The sequence below is a fragment of the Hippoglossus hippoglossus genome, chromosome 17 (genome assembly GCF_009819705.1).
Source record: "Hippoglossus hippoglossus isolate fHipHip1 chromosome 17, fHipHip1.pri, whole genome shotgun sequence".
Taxonomy (NCBI): Eukaryota; Metazoa; Chordata; class Actinopteri; order Pleuronectiformes; family Pleuronectidae; genus Hippoglossus; species Hippoglossus hippoglossus.
Genome location: NC_047167.1, coordinates 1,118,124 through 1,134,154, shown reverse-complemented (window position 1 = coordinate 1,134,154; position 16,031 = coordinate 1,118,124). Strand labels below are relative to the sequence as shown.

Genomic DNA, 16,031 nt, shown 5'->3' with positions numbered 1-16,031 from the left:
GCATTTCCAAAAAACCTTTATTCTAGCTGGGTATATTAAATCAGGATTAACTTCTTTACTTTAATTGTTTTCTTATTGGACCTGCCATTCTGTTTTTCTTTCCTGGAAAAAATAGATTTAGTTTTCTTCAAACATAATCTCCTTTTTTTGACCAAGATGCTTACAAAATGTTAATATACAGTCTGCACTTCTGTGGGACATAAGCAGGAGTGTATTCCCACCTCGCATCCTGGATCTTGAACAACCTGACCAACCCACCCCAATATAGGGACTGTCTGTCTGTTTGACATGGCCATCTGCAGTACAGGGGCCCTGAAGGAAACATCTCCGACAAATCACCCTCCTCCTGATGACTCTGCAAATGTTAGCGTCATCATAGATGAACACTGAAAAAAGCCTCTATTCACTTTTGCCAGTGGAACCATCTCCAGATGTGAAAAAACAAGGAACTGGTGGTGGACTCCGTCGACACAGACACTCCCCTACATCCAGGGAATGGACATTGAGACAAAGGACATCTTATCTGGGTTTTCACTTGATCAGTAAACTGGACTTTATAAGACGGGTAGTAGCAGACATAATCTGCTCAGAAGACTGAGGTATTTTAGAGTGCAGGGTGCACTCCTGAAGACCTTCTATGACTCTGTGGTCTTCTTCTTCTATGTGGACTGGTTGGTCAGAGAGTAATATCTGAGCTGACATCTTTAATGAAGAACCAGCCCCATCACCTATCTTGTTTTTCAGAATTACTATTGTTTATTCAAATTTGCTTTAATTTGTCTTTAAGCTATTTAAATCATCCATCAACTTCTAGTGGAAAACCTTTGGAAATGTCTTTGGAAAAGAAAAACAGTTCTCAAAAGAGGGACCCAGGCGAATGATGGAAAATACCCTCATAATAAAGAATATGGTTATGCAGGTTTTCACAAGGAAAGACACATTAAAGAGGCAGCAACACACACATAGATATTATTCTATCAGTGAAGATAGTATGCCCACCCTGGCACAGACTAAGTACACTCAAATATGTGTGCAGACTTTCTTTCTATTTTTAAAACACACCTGCATGGTGATCTACCTTACAGCCCTGGAAAGATATGTTCACAATCTCCAATACAGGCCTGCCCAGCTTCTTCTCCTCTCCAGGCGCCTCCAGCCACCTCAACACTTCAGCCGCTCCGAGCTCTTCCTCCTCTACAGGTATCTCTCACCCCTTTGCCACATCAGGCACCCACAGCTGCTTTTCTCCAGGCTCATGTGAATGATGGGGCTCCATCATTCACATGAGCAGAGGTCTAAACACTTCTTTACCAACCTCAGTCACAAAGTTTCCAAGATGATTTTCAGGCCCTTTAGTCTGAAAAGGTCTTTACAGAGATCAGATGGTCATACTGGAGTCTCCATGGCTGGTAAGACATTGATCCTCACCAGCTTATTGGATAGAGTGCAGAAGTGTAGAGATACGCCTATAACCCCCCAAAGTGGCTGACAGCACTTTGGGGGGTTACCCTCTTGAGTCTGTTGAACTTAGCTGCACTTTTGGCCCACTGAGATGGATTGTGTAGTTTTATGGGAGATTTGCACTCATCATGGAAAAGGGACACCAGCCCCCATCTAAGTAAATTTAGATAATTTAATTAATGAATCAGTCTCAGACATGAAAGCTTTAAATTCTGATTCAATGGATCCCACCTCTCTATTTCAAAGGAACCCAAAGGCAATAACCAGTATTAAAAAAAGGAGATTTATTGAAAAATATCTACTGGGAAGAGAATAACACCAATGATGATAATGCAGGAAAAATGCAAGTGGATAAATCAACACTGTGAATTCATAGCAATAGAAAAGAAAAGTTGGTAATTTGGGTTACATCGGTAGATAAAATGTTCAGATGAGATTGTGCAATGATAGTAGTAAAGTCTGTGAAAAGCCTCCAGCTGGTACAAAATGCTGCAGCACGAGTTCTGACAGGAACTAGAAGGAGAGATCATATAACAGAATAACAATAACAGAGTCCATCTCTACATTCAAGGTTAAACTTAAAATGTTCCTTTTTGATAAAGCCCATTGTTAGGGCTGGATCAGGTGAGTCCTGAACCATCCCTTAAATATGTTGCTATAGGTCTAGACTGCTGGGGGAACTCCCATCATGCATTGAGCACTTCTCTCCTTCTCTCTGCCTCTCTGCCCCCACATTCATTGATTTATTTATTTTAATACATGTAACCAACTCTGTGTCTTTTTCCTCCCAAAGTCTTCTCTCTCTTTGCAGGTATCGCTGACTCCAGAGCTGCAGGATAACAACTTATTATTATTAATATTAATATAAATGTTGTTATTATTATTATTAATGATACTTATGAATAATTAATTATTATATGAATTGTTTCTGCTATCATTAATAACATCTTTACACTCTTATTGTTTTAATTATAACTAGTCAGAGCTGAAACCTGATGGTGCACAAGTGTTCCTGGTCTCTCTCTCCTCTCTCTCCCCCTCTCATCCCCCTCCCCCCTATCTCTCTCTCTTGTCTCCCCTCTTTTCCACCCATCTCTCCTCTCCCCCAAATTTTTCCTGCTCACCCCAACTGGCCGAGGCAGATGGCCGCCCACATTGAGACTGGTTCATCTAGAGGTTTCTTCCGGTTAACAAGGGAGTTTTTCTCTCCACAGTCGCCAAAGTGCTGCTCATTGTGGGAACTGTTGGGTTTCTCTATACATTTTAAGGTCTTGACCTTCTATGTAAAGTGCCTTGAGATAATGTATAACATGATTTGGCACTATACAAATAAAATTGAATTAAACTAATCTAAGACTGAATGTGTCAGTTAACTAAGTAAATTAATAGAATATAATTTTGTTGATGACCCAGTCATTTGTTGATGACCCAGTCATTAATAACAGAATCAAATAATTAGACAGAGCCGACTTGAATGAGTATCACCGAGCTGCGGACTGCCTCAGCTCAGATCGTGGTTAATGGCTGTTGACCTGAGATCTAGGTGATCTCTCCCAGAGGAGTTGTCAGCTGCCTTGCAACAAAGTTCTACCAGCGGTCCCAGCAGTTCACGGTTGAGGCCTCGTCTGCAGTCCCTCTCCTCTGGCACTGGCTTCTATTACTAATAACAGCATTACATCTATAAATATCACTCTTATAATTGTCATCATAACAGCCACTCTGACAGAGCATAAACATGACAGTTATACAACTGTTCCCAGACTCCCCCCACCTCTCATCTCCCCCTCTTTTTCAACCATCTCTCCTGTCTCCTCCATTTTACTCTGCTCACCCTCAGCGGTCGAGGCAGTTGGCCACCCACATTGAGTCTAGCTCAGCTAGAGTTGTTTTTTACCGTTAAAGATGAGTTTTTTTTCTCTTTTGTCAATGTGCTTATTTATTAAACAGTTGGGTTTGTCTATAATATTGTTAGGTCTCGACCCCACCTTGTACAGTGACTTGAGATAATGTATGTTGTAATTTGGTGCTATACAAATACAATGTTATTGAATTGGATCTCTGAATAAGACTGTTGGTATAGGTGTGCAGTCACCGAGCTTAGATAGAAAGTTATTAAACACAAAAAATTACATAAATATTATAATAAATAAAAACATAAGATACAGATGAGATTAAGTTATATTAAAGATACAATCCTAGAGAAAGCCACACCCCTAATTAACAGTGGGACTTTCTCCAGAACATTAATGTCAATTTTGTCTTTCAGTCAGGTTTTAGAGCTCATCACAGCACAGAGACATCTTTGTCAAAAGTCACTAATTAACTTCTTATTGCTTCACATCCTACCAAGACACTGGAACAGTTCATTGGCATTAAAGAAACAGCCATAAGCTGGTGTTTTAGAAATTCAGATTTCTAAGTTTGATGTTATTTATTTATTTCTTACTGCTTATCTTAAATGTAAAATGTGTTTTTCATCAGACTTAGTATTCTTCGTATTCTTCGTCAGTATCTTTGCATGACATACTTGTGCAAGCGCCAGCACTTCACTGCAAGTCTAAGGACAGGATAAATTAGGTGACCTGAAGTGCTTGCCACCACCAAAATATTGTTTCTAATGATGAGTCATCTGTGCGCACTAAAACACGGGATTCCTCTGGGTTCTGTGCACGGCCCAATTTTATTTACCTTACAAATGCCTCCATAAGAGAAACATTATCAGGAAAGACTTGCTGGTATACAGATGATATACAGTTATGCTTAACTATGAAACCAGAAGAAAGTAATCAGCTAACTAAACTCCAAGCATGTTTTAAGGACATACACATCTAGATGACCTGCAATTTTCTGTTAAAAGTTCTGTTAGATGGCCCTGAAGACTTCAGATATACATTATCTAATGGTATAGTTACTCTGGATAACACTGCCCTTGCTCCAATGAAACCCTCAGGGATCTAGGTGTCATCATTAATCTACACATGTCCTTGGATTCTCATTTAAAACAAATTTCAATGACTGCCTTTATACATGTCACTAACAATGGGTTTTTTACCCTCCCATAGTCTCTTTTTCTGTGTCTGTCTCTCTGTCTCTCTGTCTCTCTCTCTCTCTCTATAGATTTTAAGGTCTTGACCTTCTATGGAAAGTGCCTTGAGATAATATATATTATGATTTGGCGCTATACAAATGAAATTGAATTGAATATTTCAAACTTGTTTTTTTTTAGGATTACCAATCTCTTGACACTGTTTGAAAGTGTTAAATGTTATTGCCCCTCACATGTCATGGTGATGGTCCACATTAATTTTTTTAAATAATTTTTCTCTTTCACTATTATCTCCCTCTCTTCTTTGGTGGTCCACAAAGAGCCATGCTATCAGCGCTGTAAAGTTGTTCAAAGGCACAGCAGTTCTTTCAGCTAAATGATAACATGAGCATTCTAACATGCAGATATTTAGCAGATATAATGTCCATCATTTTAAATTAGCATGATAGCATGTTCAGATTTGATAATTTGCTCTAGAATGTCATTAGTTCATAAACCAATGTAAGTGGACAAATGACCTGATGGTGGAATTTAAGGAAAGTCAGAGAGAAAACTGCCATTTGTACAGTAATGCCAGCAGCATGACAGGTTTAGAGATTGTGCGCTTCATATCTATAGGCAAAGAACTGAACGTCAAACCATACATAGGAACCAGACCATTGAGATATCAGAGAAGACAGATAAAAAAGTTGAGGAGAAAGGTTTGAATCAAGAAAAGAGGTGACAAAAGGAAATTGATGGAGCAAATGGGGGAAAAAAATGAACAGGCAAAGGAAATGGATAGAATATAGCAGTAGGGGATATGTTAATCAAGTCTTTGTTTGTTCAAAAGTCTGTTACACAGAAACTGAAAGATGACAGATCTTTGAAAATGTCTGACTGTATGTCTTCAGTGGGAGTAAAAGTGTTGGTGACTCACCAGGTTCTCCTCACACAGTTCCCTGAACTGCTGGAACTTCTGAGACATCAGAAGCTGAGCGCTTCCCATTGCACTCCTCATCTTCCCAAGGACTACAAGCAAAGACAAAGTTTATAAAGAGACTGCGCTATCGTGTTTGAGAATATGTACAACTTACTATTCTAAACCCTACGAGGCCAATTCTGATCTGGGGATACGAGCTATACTAATAAAATTTGACTGACTGACTGATTGATAATCACATTTTATTGTCCTGCATACCAAGGACATAGTATGTCTTTGTTATAATGTATAATTTGCAGTTTGTTTGAATACATAAGTAATGATTTTAATACATACATGTATTAAACATGAACATTACCTTACACTAATATATCAGTATATTTTTGACTCATCAAAAGTGTAAATTAACAACCTTCAAGTCATGTCAAAGGTAAATGAAATTTGGTCGCAGTTATGTTTCCTGTAAAACAGTTGAGTTAAACAGAAAGGAGACTAAGATCTAAATGTCTTATCATTACATGACAATTTAGTTTCAGTTTTTCACTCTTCACCTTCCACAGCTGTACATTTTACAAAGATATTATAATAAATTCAGCAATAACAATGTAATTTCCTGTGTATTAAGGCACAAAACAAACCTATAGGACTACAGTTGTCAGATTTGATTGTGTGTATTTCTTTCATAGTAACAGAAATACTTGCAACCTAGACATGATGAACACACACACACAAAGACATACTATCTTCAGGCAGGTCATTTTCGCGTTGGTCGAGCTCCATCTGGTGACACCAGCCCTCCATGCGGTCTGTCTCAGCCTGAAGCAGCTTTAGAAACCAGCGTCCATCTCTATGACACACTGAACGCTGCACCACCTGTCAAACATCCAGACTTTCACAACATGCAGAGACTCACCTGCACAAGCAATCTTTATACAGCTAATAATATGGAAATCATAATTTTAAACTCTTTTCCTAATTTGCAAAGTCAGAATTCCTGGAATGACTGATGAGTTAAATATCATAAAACATAATATCAAAAATAATAAACTGTATGCTTTAGCAGCTTTTATAAACTGTAGACCTCAATTTATTTTCACAGTTATAGGACAAAAACTATTTAGATTACCATGTCATGACTTTGCTTTAAAAAGGTAACTTAAACAAATTCTTCAACAAAAATGATGTATACTTTACATACTTGCTGGGTATTTTCTAATACACTTGTAGTACATGCACTACCTCGTTTGACATGTAACTCTGTTGGAAATCCAACTTGATTTTTAGTATGATGGAGTGAGCTCAAAAAGCTTGAGGAGTATGCTAAATGTTCTCTATCGTTACACACAACACAAATGCTGTGATGTGATAAATATTCCTGCTGTATTGCCACATCACTGATTTGTTAGCAATAATGCTCCAAAAAATAAAGCAAAATGGGTTAGGGTTGTTTATCATAGCCGTTTGGAATGAACCAAGTGTTGCTGCACTGAAAACTCAAAACAAAGGGCCTCATTCTCCAACACCTTCTTAAGTTTTTTCTTAAATCTGCTCTGAAGAATGTTCTTAAAAAATGGGTCAGATTCACGATGTGTTCAAAATTCTTCGAACATGGGTTCTTATATCGATGAATCCATTATCTTTTGTTGAAAGCACGTGCCAGTTATTCCTAATTACAATAGGTAAACACCCCGTCAATGTCCATAAAAGGGCATGAGCACACACAGAATTCACAGAAACGGAAAATAACTTTCAAGAAATCAAGAATGCCTAAACAAAAATTGAAAGACTGAGGTTCACCAGACTCAAAATACAAAAAAAAAACGTTATATTTTGTAGTGTCAGCAGTGTATATGAAATGATTATATGAAAAAATTATATATAGGATAAAATTGCACATTCAGTAAAAGCTGTATCCGGAAAAAGTCATGTAAGGGTTTGAAGTAATTCTGTTGATTTGCTTTTGTTTAATTCAGTATTTCTTCAGTATTTTCCCCTTCCCTAGTGTTGAGTGTTTGTCCCCAGGTTGTCTCCCATGTCTGCTGCTCATAATCCCTGCTCCTCTATTACTTAAAAGCCCAGTCTTCTTGTCCAGTTCATTGTTGAACCCACAGTGGTAAACTCCTCTCGCCAAACCTTAACCTGTTTTTCTTGTGCTTAAGACCTGCCATACTCACCTGTGCCACCCAGCCCCGTCCAGCCTTTTCCTTTGTCCACCTGCCAATAATTCACTCTGTTCCTGGTTCCTGTTCAGGCCTGATCCTGCACTGTTTACTCAGCTCAGCTCCAAACCTCTCCAGAACCCCTACTGCTCCACACTGCCCTTTTGTGTGTAGCTGGACATCTAAATGACCAGTGCTCTTTGACCAGTTATACAACTGTTAGCCTAACCAGTCAGCTTGACCTAACTTGTGTTGATCAAACTTGGGTGTAGTCACAAAAAAAACCCCACATACAAGGACACACACACAAACGTCAGTACTGTGGTTATAAAAGCTGTAGCAGCTGTTGGAATAAACAGACCCTTCCACTGCACTCCTGCCTCCGTGTATTCTTCAAGAAAATCTTGTTCAACGTTTGGCGAGCCAGCCAGGAGTTGTAGATGACGCCTGCAGACTGCATCCTGGGCTGGGTCAACACTGTAAAGAGGCCTCAAAAAAGGTAAGACAATTCTTACCATTATTACATTTACAGTCTCACCCAGACCCAAGAGCAGTAAGTAGCGTCTAACACTCTCCAGAAAAGAACCGTAATACTTTGTTCAATGTAGAATTGATTGATAACTGAGAGAAGCTTGCAGGGGGGGGGGGTCTACTCACGCAAAGCAGTCCCCAAATGGGGCAAGAGGCACTAAACAAAAAAAAAAAAGTCTTGAGTCTTGTGAAGTGAATCTGACCTAATAAAGTTTGTACTGAAGGATTTATGTCAACAGGGCAACAATCAAAACTCCACACAGTGTAGGCCAAGAGGGCACCAAAATAAGGTGTATGCCAAGAGGGCAGCAATTAAAAAAGTAATCCATTGCGTGAACGTTTAGACTGTAACTCTGAAACTTTGCAGTCACTAGTCACCTTTGATTATAAATTGTTATTAAGGTAACTTGTAGTAATAAATAAAGGAGATAGGAGTGTCTCTCTGTCAGTGAAGTCAGTGTGACGCATATAAGGAGTGAGATGAAAAAAAATACTTTTCAGAGGTTTAAAGTTTCGATAAACAGTTCATAATATAAAAAAAACTAAACTAAAATAAAAATTAGTATAAGTTGAACTAAAAAAGATTTAAAAATTTGTTATTAAAATCACAGTCAAAATTGCCATAATTTTGAATGTCCTTCTGGTAATCTAGACATTTAAACAAATTGCTGAGTGTTGTAATTTTCTGTGCTGTGCGGTTTGTTCAAGAGAACTATTACTCTTGATGCTGCTCTGAGCTTGTTGATTTGTAATATCATGTGCTAAAGTTTGTGAATGCTTGTATAGACGTATCTTTGGAATCAAAAGATTAGATCGGTTTTGATATCTTCTGTTTGGAGCATTGTACTGTTGAGCAGATCCCCATTGGATGTGGCTGTGGGATGCGTTGATTTTGGACTGGTCTGCTAGAGAATAAGTGTTGCCTTCCAGGTTAAGACTGCTGTTCATAGTCTGTTTCCTTGGGACAAATTAAGTCAGTGTCGGCTCCATGCTGATACAGCTTTATAATTAAAGGTTGGTCGACAAAGCAGTCGTGTTCTTTTAATATTTGTATTTAGTGAAGTCTATTGCCTTTTTATGTGAATCTGAAGAAATTGTGTTACAAGTTTGGAGAGCCTGTCCTGTGTGACATTGCATGTCGGTGAGTAGGGCATGGTGCATTGGTGAGATGGAGAGATGTTCTTTCTTTGCTTGTCAGAACATGACTGAGAGAAAGACAAAAGTTTGAGGGGTGTGGCCTATCCCCCTCCCTTCTCTCTCCTTCATGTTCCTGTGAGCCTGCTTGATTTTCTTTTTTTTCTGTGTCTGTGGAGCTGCAGTTGTATTAAAGTGTGATACAATCAAATGATATACATTGTAAAACCAAATTTAGTGCTGAAAGAGTTATTATATCAATTATCTATGAAAATAAGACATAGTATTGTCCTTGCTTGGTATCATCCTGTGTTGTTTGGTTGTTCACCTCTGTCAGAATGTCAAGAGGTTAAACCCTGTGTTCACGACTAAAAATAAATAAATAAATATATAAAAAAGGTATACTACTGCAAGGTATACTACTGCAAACATAACATAAAGACAAATTTCAACATAAATATATGTCAGGGTGTGGTGAAATCGCATCGACCCACAGTAACCTGCGTTTGTAGTCAAAGTATTTAAGTCACAAAAGGTGCCTAAATCAATTAAAGCTATAATCCCCAAAATTGTAATCTAAGTTAAAGATTACAGCATCAATAGGGGTACACCAATAGTTCTCCTAGTCATAAAATATCCATCAAAGAAGACAGACATAGAAAATATGTCAAAAAAATGGGAGAAACGGATCAAAGGGTTAGATCCAGCTCGGCCAGAGGGGGGTACATTTGATGCGAGCATGTGTAAGGATATGGAACTCAGAATAAAAGACTATAAACCAAACGATAACAGCAAAAAGAGACACAAAAAAAGAGAAAAAGAAGGAGAAATCCCCAAATTATTCAAAAATGTTGGAGTTAATTACAAAAAATTTGTAAAAAAAAAAAAACCATGGGGTAGGACGCATGCAAGTGCCAGAAGGAAGCCTGGATTATGCAGTAAGCAGAGGAGAGAGTGAGAACAGAGGGGGAGCTGGGACGTCAGGGAAAGAGTATGGGCTCAGGTACAGAGCTACAAATAGATTTATATAGACATATGACGCTGCTGGTCACGTTCCAATATTAATTCAAGGGTCAGAGGGACAGTATATTCTTTGGCAAATACTTGACCTTGAGGGGCTGATCTCCAGACTGCCTGACCTCCATGAGGGGGCTAGTAAGTGGATAACCTGTTGACATCAAAGCTCTGTGGGCCAAAGTCGTGGGGGGGGGGGGGGCAGAAATGGAGGCCATTCTGTGCATGATTGGAAATACTTGAATAATGAACCAACAGGCAGACGGGACTGAGTTTAACCCGTACCGACCCAACCTGTGGACGTCCCTCAGATGAACTGAGACTGAGAGAGCAGGAGCGACCCATGGGGCGCGGTCCTCCGTGAGTCTGTAGGGGATGTGGCAACCCTGGACACATATCCCAAGCCTGTCGATCACAGCCATGGCCTGCCCCTAATTGGGGAGAGCAGGGGTATGGGGGTCAGCCTGCTCAACCTGTTCAATCAGGCCCAGTCAATCCGTAAATAACCATGGACACTAGGGCCGCCGAGAGAATCCTAAAGGGGAGGGTCAGCTTCCTTAAATAACTGTTGGAGTTGATAAAGAACCTATGATTGAGGTTCTGGTGGAAAATAAACCAAACATTGATGATGACTGATACTAATGCTACTTACACATATGTAAGTCCAAAATATGCCACACACCGCCCCCTGTCTGATAAATTAGTAAAGACAGTAGGCTTCTCGGGACAGAGAAAGATGATTCTAATGACAGCTCCAGTCTGGCTATCAATCGAAGGCGGTGAAGCAATACTGCCTATTTTGGTGTCTGTTCAACTCCAATAAAATTTATAGGGAGAGAAGCTTTATGTAAATTAAAGGTGAATGCATTTTTTTAATCATATAGATTTGGGCCCAATGATGGAAATTTAATCAAAATGTCGAATGGAAAGAAACCGATAATCCTTTTATTTTCAATTCTCCTGATGAGACCATGTGTAAAATCTTGTATAGTGTGTCTATGCTTGCAACCTCAGGAAGTGAAAACTTGTTCATAATACATCACAACTGGCACAAGTTAAAGAAGGAGAAAACTCATTGAAGCAAGGTATGCTTAAATATATGGACACTGGGCGAGAGGAGAGGTGCGAGAGGAGAGATGATAAGAAAAATAAGACAACAGGGATGTTGGTTGCCATATTTGCAATAAATGGTTGATGAGGTGTTAAATTTGTATTTGTATTTGTAATTTTTGGAAAACAATGTGAGGTTTAAAGACAACAATAGGTCATATTCCAGTGCCAGAGGGACCATTCAAACACATTGTAATGGATTATGTTAACATAATAAAATTAGTGCATGGAAAAATGTGATAATTGAAACAGTACTATCAAAAGATAAAATAAAGGTTGGGGTGTGTTTATCATCCTCAATCACAAGGGATGGTAAAAAAGGTTAACAGGACCCTCAAAGCATTTCATATTCTAATGCATGTCATTAGTCAAGTGTGTGTAAGTGTAAAGGTAAATATGCATAGATTCTGTTCTTACCTAAGAACAAATTCAGATAAGACAACATTGGTGACTGTCAGAATCTATGTAAAATCTGCATTAGTGGGATAGAGAAGAAAGAAATGAAGATAGAAATTCTTTCTTGAAAAAGGTAGGAGAATGAGGCCCATTGCCCCTGAAAGGAAGTTTAACACTGACCTATTTTCCAGTGTCATCACTGTAGAATAGATAGGATGAGATAAAACTACATTGACCCCACGTCAGGGAAATTCACTTGTTACAGCAGCAGATAGTCCGAATGAGGTAGATAAGAGAATACAAAAGCAATAGAATACAAAAAGTATAATTTATGATATGAATAAAATAAAAGCGTATGCAAGTGTTTGTATATTTATTGTAGCCAATCCGCTGTGTGAGTTTCTCCAGGAAAGTAATGTATATGAAGACTTTCAGTCGGGGTTTAGAGCCAATCACAGCACGGAGACAGCCTTGGCAAAAGTCACTAATGACCTTCTAATAGCTTCAGATCAGGGATTTGTGTCTGTCCTCGTTCTGTTAGATCTTAGTGCAGCATTCAACACTATTGACCATCACATTTTATTACACAGACTAGAACAGTTAATTAGCATTAAAGGAACCACCCTGAACTGGTTTAAATCATATTTTTCACATTGATTCCAATTTGTGCAAATTAATGATGAGTCATCTGTGCACACCAAAGTTAACCACGGTGTTCCACAGGGCTCTGTGCTCGGCCCAATGTTATTCTCATTATATATGCTTCCACTAGGAAACATTGTCAGGGCACACTCGGTAAATTTCCACTGCTATGCGGATGACACCCAGTTATACTTGTCAATAAAACCAGAACAGTGTAATCAATTAACTAAACTCCAAGCATGTCTCAAGGACATAAAAACCTGGATGACCCGCAATTTTCTCTTATTAAACTCAGATAAAACAGAGGTTCTAATACTTGGCCCTAAACACCTTAGAGATACATTATCTAATGATATAGCTGCGCTAGACGACATTGCCCTTGCTTCTAATGAAACAGTCAGGAACTTGGGAGTGATCTTTGATCCCGATTTGTCCTTTAATTCTCACTTAAAACTAATTTCTAGACCCGCCTTCTTTCACTTACGTAACATCTCAAAAATCCGACATGTCCTGTCTCAAAAAGATGCAGAATAACTAGTCCCTCCTTTGTTACATCCAGACTTGATTATTGTAATTCCTTATTATCAGGCTCCAGCAGTAAGTCGTTAAAGACTCTGCAGCTTGTCCAAAATGCTGCAGCACGTGTCCTGACAAGAACCAAGAAAAGAGAGCACATTTCTCCAGTATTAGCTTCACTACACTGGCTTCCGGTTAAATCTAGAATAGAATTTAAAATTCTCCTCCTCACCTTCAAGGCCCTCAATAATATGGTGGATCGCGAATCAGAGATCGTGATCGTAATGGTGGATCCTGTATCTAGCTGGCTGATCGTGATAATAATGGCGGATCCTGTATCGTGTTGGCATCTGATAGTGGTGGTGGACCACGATCGAGGTGGCAGCTGATGGTGGATCCTGATGGCGGCAGTGGACAATGACTGTGGACTATAGTGGCATCCGATCTTGATGGTGGATCATGATCTTGCTGGCTGCTGACCATGGACTATGATTACAGCAGGACTGCTCGATATATAATATTTCTCCTCAGATACTCAACCATTACTGACAATAATCCATCAATTCATTGACCTTCCATTATGCTACAAAGTGTTTATTCTAATCAATGCTGCTAAATATCCTTATCTTGGTGATGTTCTCCTTTACACTTGACATCCATTGCACTTCTGTCCGTCCTGGGAGAGGGATCCCTCACATGTGGCTCTCTCTGAGGTTTCTACGTTCTTTTTACCCTGTTAAAAGGGTCTTTTAGTAGTTTTTCCTTACTCTTGTTGAGGGTTAAGAGCAGAGGATGTCACACCCTCTTAAAGCCCTATGAGACAATTGTGATTTGTGAATATGGACTATACAAATAAAATCTGATTGATTGATTGGTAATATGCTCTGTTGGTCTATCACTGTAACAACTTTTGCATTACAGATAATTGTTTATTCATTATCATAAGTTGTTTATAAGTGCAGCTTTAACAACAGCTCAATTTAATTAAAGTATGAAATCTGTAAATTTACTGCAGTTGCTATGTGTGCCAATTTTATGTAGTGAATGATATTTCTGCTGTAATGAATGATCATGGACCTATTTTTATAATTTCTTTGAATAAGACCCCACATACCTCCAATATCATCGAGCTGTTAAAGTTGACATCAAGTGGGTCATCTATTACACTGTCTATCCAAGGGTCTGGAGGGGGGAGGATGGACGGGTCGAATCCCACATCGTCATAGTCATCGGAGGCACAGGCATGGTAGTGGTTCCCTGAGCCCTGGATGCTGACGGTGGACGTGGCAGCATCGCGGGAGAATTGTCGAGAGATGGCACCCGATGACAGGACATCTATATCAGTGTCTGAGGAGTCCAAGGGAGTGTCCAGCACGTCAGGCATGTCAAGATCTGCCTGGATGGATTAAAAAACGTATTAATGACTTACTGAATGGACAAACAAATGGTTCTTCAAGTAATACCAGTCTCTTAGGAATTACACGATATGCAAATAAAAACTGCAAGGATAAAAAGATTTAGTAAGGATTGTGATTGGTACCATCTTTTGTTTTCTATTGACAGCTATAATGAGGAATTGTTGTTAATTATATAATGAATACACTGTTTTATCAAATGAATGTTGTATATATCAGGGTTTCCACTATGTACATTTTGCAGTGGCTGACATTTCATGTTTTTTCAAAATTCATTTTATATATATATATATATCAACACCTGTAAACACTCAACAACATGGAGACCAGCCGGGCAACCCTTGAGTCCACCTGTAAAGCACTGTCCCAAGAAAACAAAGCTCTCAAACTTAAGATGGTCGATCCTGAAAATAAATTGAGGCGAAACAACATCCAATCAACCGGCTTACCTGAAAAAATGTATGAACCACTTTTGTATAGGTATTCCTGAAGGAAACGTTTGATACAGAGGTCTTTACTGTTGTGGGACTTCAAATTCTAAACTGCATTAAGGGCCTTGCCTAAGGGCCCTCACTACATGGTCAAAGTTATATGGTCTGTATTCATATACAGTCTGCTAGCAAATAAACGACAATTTTGTAATAATATTATGAATGTAGCGTTTCAATCATGTATTGTTACATTTTTTCGTGAGAATAATACAGTAAATGACCGTATCTGAAGCAGAGAGGAGCTTTTCTAAGCTGAAGCCCATCAAGTCCTACCTGAGGTCCACCATGTCACAGGAACACATTAGTGGCCTATTTGTGATTAGTATTAACCATGCAATTTGCTGGGCAGAATGAAGTGATTGATGACTTTGCATCAAGGAAGGTAAGGGTGGTCAGATTTTAGCAGTTATGCAATTTTACATTCACCCATTCACACCATACATTACATCTATGGGCAGCACATTTTTCTATGAGAACGGTACCTTGAGATAATCTATGTTGTGATTTGGCAATTGAATGTACATGGAGGTTGAATTCTGATGATCTGAGACTGATTGCGACAGTCTCCACTCACGGACCTAGGAGACCATGCGGTATTTTCCTCTTTGGAGTAAAAAAGTCCTATTGAGGATACACCATTTTTAAGGGGCATAACATTTCCATTGCAAGCCACTTCATAACCCACCTCGACCCCAGCATTTCCTTCTCATACTGAATCTAAGTGATGTCATGTGTTGTCCGCTGTCAGCCTGCTGTGTTCTGTGCTGGATTCTTTTAGCTGCTGCTCTCCCTGCCTCAGGTATGTTCTCCCTACCTAAGGCTTTCCATGTATGCACGTGAAAGGACACGGAGGTCCCATAAAAGAGCCATACCGCCAAATATAACTTACAGCAATCATTGAAATCCAATTAATTTAGATGAAAGTGGGCCTGACTCTAACATTATTGTTCTTGATCGATTATTGATGTCCATCTTGTCGAGTGGCAGGAACATTCACATTATGTTTTCTTGGGCTATACAGCTGCCTCATATTGACCTGTAATATATACGTTTTTTTAGACTTGTCACTGTCCATATGTTAAATTATTTGTATATCAAATATTCAGAATAGGTTAAAACATATTTTGCTTTAAGCAAACACAAATGAGGTATGGGTTTATGCTAAGTGTGCACAGGAGACACATTCAGGAAGAA

General features: G+C 39.0%; 1 protein-coding gene across 6 annotated transcripts in view; it reads right to left on the bottom strand.

Moving 5' to 3' along the window:
- Positions 1–16,031, bottom strand: part of LOC117777754 (disks large-associated protein 1-like) — a 107,006-nt gene that overhangs the window by 9,695 nt on the left and 81,280 nt on the right. For all 6 annotated transcript variants that reach the window (XM_034612671.1, XM_034612673.1, XM_034612674.1 and 3 more), the window contains 3 exons: positions 14,046–14,327; positions 6,170–6,302; positions 5,427–5,518 (listed from right to left, as the gene is read on the bottom strand). In XM_034612671.1, coding sequence (XP_034468562.1) covers positions 5,427–5,518; positions 6,170–6,302; positions 14,046–14,327 — 507 coding nt within the window. The remainder of the gene's footprint in view (positions 1–5,426; positions 5,519–6,169; positions 6,303–14,045; positions 14,328–16,031) is intronic.